The sequence below is a fragment of the Propithecus coquereli genome, unplaced genomic scaffold (genome assembly GCF_000956105.1).
Source record: "Propithecus coquereli isolate 6110/MARCELLA unplaced genomic scaffold, Pcoq_1.0 Scaffold69, whole genome shotgun sequence".
Classification (NCBI taxonomy): Eukaryota; Metazoa; Chordata; class Mammalia; order Primates; family Indriidae; genus Propithecus; species Propithecus coquereli.
This window is the reverse complement of record NW_012152951.1, coordinates 2,242,985-2,250,799: the sequence shown is the minus strand read 5'-3', so window position 1 is coordinate 2,250,799 and position 7,815 is coordinate 2,242,985. Positions and strand designations below refer to the sequence as shown.

The 7,815-nt window shown below is 46.2% G+C and overlaps 1 protein-coding gene across 1 annotated transcript in view; it reads right to left on the bottom strand.

The window, feature by feature from the left end:
* The window catches only part of RSU1 (Ras suppressor protein 1), a 182,585-nt gene extending 174,770 nt beyond the window's left edge, over positions 1–7,815 (bottom strand). Inside the window, exons 1-2 of the mRNA XM_012660931.1 lie at positions 7,679–7,815; positions 7,358–7,469 (exon numbers count right to left, since the gene is read on the bottom strand). Of these exons, the coding sequence (XP_012516385.1) occupies positions 7,358–7,466 (109 nt within the window). The 5' untranslated portion in view covers positions 7,467–7,469; positions 7,679–7,815. The remainder of the gene's footprint in view (positions 1–7,357; positions 7,470–7,678) is intronic.

The following is a 7,815-nucleotide window of genomic DNA, read 5'->3' as shown; positions in this document are numbered from 1 at the left end:
TTTGTTTGATATATGAACCAATATTTCCCCAACACAATCTTTTCCGGCTCCATACTTCATGGAGTGTTTGAAGCTAACGCTCTAAGTTTGCAAACAGAGGAAAATGAATATGCAGTATAAAAAGATCTCACATCTGATCGTTAAATTCAGTTAAGATTAATAGTTTTTCAGGAAACCACAAAGAAAGGGCGAGGGTCCGGTTAATATTGATCAGCTGGAGATTAAGTTGCTTCTTGTGTTCGCTTTCAACAGTTTCTGCAACAATCCTATAAATCCAAGTTTCCAAGCTGGCAGGGCTAGCCCAGTTTCACGTTTTAGTTGCCCAGCACAGTGTTTTAAAGAATTCTGAACTGAATGCCTGGAGGTAAGGCAGGCCCTGCAGGTCATCTCTCCTTAGCATCCAAGCTTGGCCCTTTCGGGATAGGAAACAACATAGCACAGTGTTATAGAGCACAGCTTTCAGACACACTTAAGTGCGAACTCTGTTTCCACGACTACCCATGTGATGCCGGGGACTTTACAGAATCTCGATAGCTTTCCGCTTTGTCATCTAAAATGTGCTGTTGATCATCCCGCACACCAAAGGCAGATGTCATGAGTGTGTAAAGTGCCTACCCTGGTGCAGGCACTTGGGTTTGTATCACTGAAAACCTCTAATGTAGATATTATTGGCTGAACTATGCCCGCCACCCAACTATGCCCCCCAATACCTCTGTATTTGGAGACAGAGCCTTTAAAGAGAGGATGAAGTAACATGAGGACCTTAGGGTGAATTCTAACTTAATCTGACCGCTGTCCTTAAGAGAAGAGGAAATCAGACAACAGGAAGACCCCAGGCATGTGGAGGAAAGCCCACGTGGGGACAGGGCAAGAAGGCGGTGTCTGCGAGCCAAGGACACAGGCCTCGGGAGAAGCCACCCCTGCCAACACTGTGATCTGACTTCCAGCCTCCAGGACTGGGAGAATTAAACTCCTGTTCCGTGGCATTGTGTTCCGGCAGTCCTAGGAAATCAATAAAGTAGATAATATTACGCTTTCATTTGCCTTTTGGCTTTCCTAATGCCTCAGATCCAAAACACTGTTTTGTATTATGAAGCATCACGCACAGGTGAAATCGGCCCAACGGGGAGACTGAAAACCCCATTCTGTCCCCACCTTTCACTTGGAAACACACAGGCGGGTCAGTGGCCCCTCCGCGCAGAAGCCAGGTAGCTGCCAAACAGGCCAACCTCAAAGATGCTTTGATCAGACTGACCACAACCCGGAGGGGCTCCTTCCACTGTGAGCTACACAGACAAAATGCCAGACAGGAGCCTCTCGCTCCGCCAGAAGAAAGAGGCCTGGTGAGTTAAGGAGGAAGAACTGCAGAGGCGGACAGGGTCCATGGGGAGACCCCATGGGAAGACCGGATGCTGTGTGTGGCCCCCTCCCCCCAGACCCTGGAGCAAAATGCAGCAGCTCAACACTGACCCCTGGTGGTCAGACACCAGATCTACGAACTGGTCCTCAGCCACATTTTTACACTTTTTGCTTTAGAAAATAAAAAATAAACTGACTTGCACAAACTTGCTACTCAAAGAAGCGGCCTTTACGAGGGATAAAGAAACAATCTCTAGCTTCTGCTGTGTAATAGTGGATCTCATATATCTAGATTGGGTTTTCTTTCCACCAGGTTCCTGGGAATTTATGAACAGAGGCTACAGGGTATGGTTTTCAATTATTATCCAGGCCAATTCTAGCCGATTATAACGGCAAGGCAGTGGGTGGTATGGTTTCTTAGGGTGAAAATACAACTACTTCATATCTAATAAACACCTTAAAGTTGTCTTAACACAGCAAATATTAATCGCTGGATAATTTAAAAATTCAATAAAGAGAAACAAGCCCAAAGAGACTCTGCTTAGATAGTGCCTATCATGAAAAAATATACATTCAATAGTTGTTACATGACATATTTTAATTATTAGTTGAAAAACCACCAACAGTTTTTAATGCATGTCTGTCTTTCTCAACAGAGCCTTAGCCACAACTCAAATCCTGTGAAATGCCCTGCTGTCCCCCCAGCCACCCTCTGTGCCCGTCCCATGGCTCTCAGCTCACTGGTGTGTGGTCACTGCCGTCCCTGCGGCATCCGCCCAGCCACCCAACTTCTGGGAATTCTCATTCAGGAGAGGAAGGAGGCAGAGGGTGGCCCAGCATGTAGTAAAACCATGAGACAAGTAGGCAAAGACCACTGAGAAGTATCACCACCAAGATTTCCAAGAAAATAAAGAGAGGTGTCTTGCATTTGTTACATATTCACTAGCTAAAACAGTTTCTAAAATACAGTCACGCGCTGTGTTAACAATGTTTCTGCTAACAACAGACCACATGTATGAACGCAGTCCCATGAGATTATAATGCTGTATTTTCACTGTAACTTTTCTATGTTTAGAGACACAAATACTTACCATTGTGTTACAGCTGCCTACAGTATTCGGTAAACTGCTGTACAGGTTTGTAGCCCTAGAAGCCATGGGCTACACCATCTAGCCTAGCTATGTAGTAGGCACCGCATCTAGATTTGTATAAATATATTCTATCATGTTTGCACAACAAAATCACCTAATGACACATTTCTTAGAACATATGGCTGTTGTTAAGCAACACATGACTGTGCTAGTAATAGTGGATATTGAGACTAATATGTACAAGGTGGTACTTTATAAATATTAACTCACAATGACCCTACGAGGTAGGTTCTCCTATTATTCCCACTTTGTAGATGAAGAACCCAAGGCACAGAGAAGTTACGTTGCTTGCCCAAGGTTACACAGCGAGTTACAAACTAAAAAGCTGCCACGGTCAACTGGAGAAGAAATGTCAGGTGCTGGAAAAATGGTAACATGTCACTACTGGTTCAGTTACACCAAAGGGGCTGCAGCTTTTGTGTTTATTTCCCATCTTGATGAAACAGTTCCAGTTGTTACCCAGTCTGCCAATCAAAAATAACATTCGTCATTTCCATCGTGTTCCTGATAGTTGTAAACTCTTTTCCCTCCGGAAGGCGGGCAGAAGCCTGCATGGAGGAGACCGAGTATGTGCCGTTTCTCCCGTGCGGCGCTCTCTGCCTGGATTTCTTAACTAACAGCAGAAATATTCTTCCTTCAGCACATTCTTCCCCAGCACTACGCCAAGGACAGGCTCACAGCACATGGGTCCAGAAGAGACACATCAGCCACGTTGCATAGGATGGGGGCTTAAAATTGACTATGCTGGGCTGGGGGGGCTTCTCAGAGGAGGTGACACAAGAATGGAGTCACGTGGACAGATACATCCCTCCTTCTTTCAACAAGTGTTAACTGTCAAGGGAGTGAAGGAGTTAGCTGGAGAGGAAACAGGGGAAAAGGTGTCGCAGGCCAAGAGATGACATGTTTAAAAACACAAAGGTGGGCTTTAGTGGAGTGAAAACATAAAAGATTTTAATAAAGATGATAGCTACAATCACATGTTCTTCACGGCTCTTTTATCCCCACCCAAAGACAGCCTATACTGATAATGCGTGTCCCTAACTGGGGGACCGCTCCCGGGTTTAACAGGACTTTTGAAATAGCCCTTCCAGATAACCCATGATCGTGTTTGATTATTTTGCATGGCCCTTGAGAAAGACTGCTCCCTGGATAGCAGGTTATTTCTTTTTCTTTTTAAAGATTTGAAAAATATTTTAGTCTAACCTGGAAAAAAAAAAAACTGATAAAGGCTTGACCACCCAGAGGGCAATAAACTTGAAGAGATTAAAAAGTCATAAAAGATACAAATAAAAGAAATAGAACAAAGTCTTCCTGGCTACTACTGAGATTCTACGCCTCCGTGGGAGCCGATTACAGCCCCTTCAAAACGATCTTTAACCAGGTGAAGACAGTTGCTGCATAGGGAAGAGTTTCTGCGGTGAAATCACTCTCTTTAATTAAAAGAATAAAATCAGCAGCATTACTCTTGGAAACTTTAAGGAAGATGTGTGTGCAAATTACATGCCGTGTAAAATGGAAAAGAAATAAAATTAGGACAAATTTCAAATGAATAGCTATCTAAATCAATTAGAACCCTAGGCAATAGTGCCAAACATTCCAGGTTCTAAAAAGCCACATAAAAAATTCTAACGTATGATACAAACACCTCACGCAGTCTAATTAACCAAACCAAATTCTTGGTTCAGACTATGTTGGAACTGGTTATGGGCTGATGGGCCTCTAATTGGATATTCACATTAATAATTGACATTTAATGTGCATTATTGCATTTAACACTAAACCAGTCCTATGAAGTGGCCATAACTTATTCTTCCACTTGATGTCCAGGAACTTGAGGCTCAGAGAGGTTAAATAGCTTCTCTAAGGTTGCACAGTACTAAGGAGCAACTCTGAACCCAGTCTATACAAATCCAAGGTCCCCTCATATGTACGGTGTTCCTCTGCCTCTCGGGGTAGGATCTGAGCATTTGTATTAATAGAATCTGGCTGGGCTGGCAGCAAACTGTAGAACCTGCCCGATACCTGTCTCCAGCCTAAGAAGTTTTCCCCATCAGAAAGCTTTTTTGGTATCTAAACTCAAAACATCTTTCAAAGGTTACTGTCTCTGAGGGAGCAAAGTGCTGTGTTTTCAAAGCACAACTCTCCCAAGCAGAAAGATGGCATCTCACATGCTCAGAAGTAGTACAAAACCTCATTCTTACCTTCAAAGCTTAATTCTTGTTTATAAACCTTATGAGAAATTAAACAAAATAAGGATAAGGACAGGAAAGCTTGAAACACAAAAAATAACCATTTCCTGTACAGGCAAGTTAACTATTAATTGTTCCCTGTGTTTAATGTGGACACTAAAATATAAAACTTCGTGGGTAGACTTAAAATTTTATAAATAAAAGAATATGGGAATTCTTACACTCCAGTTAAGGTGGCCACGTCAAATACTTTAGTACATGCACACACTAAGCATCGTGTGCACGACCGATAAATGAGCTCCAGAGGATGAATGGGCTTCTGATGAGCCTTCTGGAACCTTCCAGACTCTGAGGAGACCAAAGGTCAGGGAGTCAACAGAGAGCGGCCACTCCTTAGGTCAATGCTACAGAAGCCAGAGAAGGTGGCATCTCCAAATTCGCTTCCACTGAACTTCCTGAGAAGTACCGTGGCTCCTCCTCAGAGCCTACTTTGGGAAAATTTAAGAATGATCGTGCATTTCAGCGCCCAGTGTTATACTAGCAACGTTTTCCTCAGGAAGCAAGTGGCTATCTTTTCCTCTTTAATAAAAGCCAAGGCTTCAAAGAGATAATGCGACTGAACCAAAATAGCTAAGCCACTCTTCCCGCTTATAAATATTACATAAAGTCTCTTTTCCAAAAGCTGTAGGGTATAAAGCTACTCTGTTGAAAGCAACCTCTCTCTTCAGCCCCATGGAAAAAAGGTGCTGCAGGGCAGGAAGCCCTGGGGCCCAGACTACCGCTGTGCCGGGGATCCTGTTCCCACCCCTTTCTCTGTTTCCTCTATAGCAACAGTGTCCCCAGGAATGACCAGGATCTTGGCAGAGCTGGGCAGGGGCATAGAGGGACACAGCCAGATCTTCAGCTGCCAATTCAATACTGGAGACATCTACTCCCTTGCCGACACCAGGAATCCACTCCTACTGCGAGAGACCAACACACACCAAAACCTAAGTGCGATGGCAGGTATCTCCGTGACGGTCACCAAATGCAAATTGTCTACAATCCTTCATCCCCGTTCCTTGAGCCAAGACGTATCAATAGCCGGTCAACCCCAATCTCTGGCGCAGGAAGAACCCACAGATTCACAGTAAACCCGACTCCGCTCTCTCCATGCCTAATGAGCTATCTCCATCATCTTCTAGGGTCCCCTGGACACTTCCTTTCTTTTCTGTCGTCACATCCTGGACTGGCTCTCACACACTTGTAGGCCTAATCTGTCATTCTGTCATTTCCTTCACTCACTGAACATTTTTGAGCACCCACTGTGCTCCGGGCACTGTTATAAAGAATGCAGACATGAATACTGCACAGCTTTTGTCTTCTCAGTCTCCCAGTGGGAAGAGAGACTTCTAGATTTAAAAAAATCACAATCCTATGTAACAGGAATCACGGAGCAAGGCACATCCAACTTCACAGTGGAGGGAGTGACTATGTCAGCTTGGTACACACAGAGGAGGCTTCACGTAGGCTGTGCCGCCTGAGCTGACTCTTAACAGAGAAGTAACAGGATTTCAGGTGAAGAAGAGCGAGGAGGAGGGAAAGCGATATTTTGTAAAGGCATCAAGATCTACATTAGTATGCTGTGGTTCAGGAAGGGCAGCAGGATCAGTATGGCTGAGACGCCGACCGCATGGAAGGGATAAGGTTGTGGTTGGATTCAGAAAGGTCTTCCACGTCACACCAAGGACCCTGGGACGTTACTGTCAGTAACGACAATCTGGAGAAGCGCTGAGAAGGTCTGAACTGTAGCCACATTAGCCTGAAGAAGTGCTTTATTTCCCTTATACAGTGTTTGCCAAACAGTGGAATTAGTTGCCAACATCCCAAAATTAGGAAATTTCACATGAAAATCTAGAATCTTGGCTTCTTTAAAAAATCAATCAATCAATCTGGCAACACTGGGCCAAGGTTCCTACATGGTGTCGTGTGTTTGAGTAGCAGGTGCGGCCGTTAGGCCCTTTCAAATGGGATACGAATCACTGAGTTCATGGCCACCCTCAGCTGGAGGCATTTGAGTTTGCGATCCCTTATAGGGTAACACCCGAAGATGCGGGTTACAGGAAAACAAGGCTGAGAGCAATAGGGTGATTCAACTGGGCAGCGAAACTGGAGGCAAGACGGCAAGTTAGGAGGCCATGACCACGGCCCACGCAGAGGGTAACAAAAGCCTGACTTAAGCTAGAAGAATAAAGACCCCAAAAAAGTAGAATCAAGAAATGTTTAAAATACTCCGGGCACAAGAATGTTTATTCATCATGTGACTTTTGTGTGCCATTTTTTCATGGACTACAGAAAGGATGAATGATTCAAAAATGATTCCCAATTAAAACATTACGTAGCTGTTCAGTCAATAGAGAATCCACCCACATGCCATAAATCGGCACAGCCACAAACACCTGTCTGTGTGATCCTAATCCTGGACCCTCAGGTTCATTTTCCAGCTGGAACAGAACAAATTTTGACTGCAAACCATGCGAGGGAAGCTCCTGACCAGCGGTGTTGACAAGTAGGGGGCGGGATGTCACCCGCTATAACGGCTCACACCGGGGCCGGCAAACTTAGAAGCCCCTCCCGCTCCTCTCCAGCGGGAAGGACGCGTCCCGCCCGGGAACTTACACAGGCCGTTGACGTCCAGCATGTTGGAGATGCCCCGGTCGCTCATGTCCACTTCCGGCTGGTTCTTCTCACGGCTCTCCTCCACCAACTTTTTCAGGGACTTGGACATGGTCTGCACCAAACGACAACAGCAAAGCACGTGGGCGAGGGCAGCAGGGTGAAGGGGGATAAAGGAAAGACCCTCCGCCGCCGCTCCCGGGTGGTCCCAGAGCTGGACAGGGGGCGTCGGGGCGCAGGAGGGGGCAGGGCGGGGCCGGGGGTTGAGGGGTCCCGCCCGGGGGACGCGAACCCGAGCCCCAGCGCAGGGTCACGCACACTCACCGCGGGGGCAGCACCGCACGGGGCGGGCGTGGAACGACAAGCTTCGGTGGGACGCGCCCCGGCGGCGAGAGATGCACACCCGGTCGCTGCAAAACTGGCACCGAAGAGGAACACGCCCTGTCCCGGCGCTCGGCGCA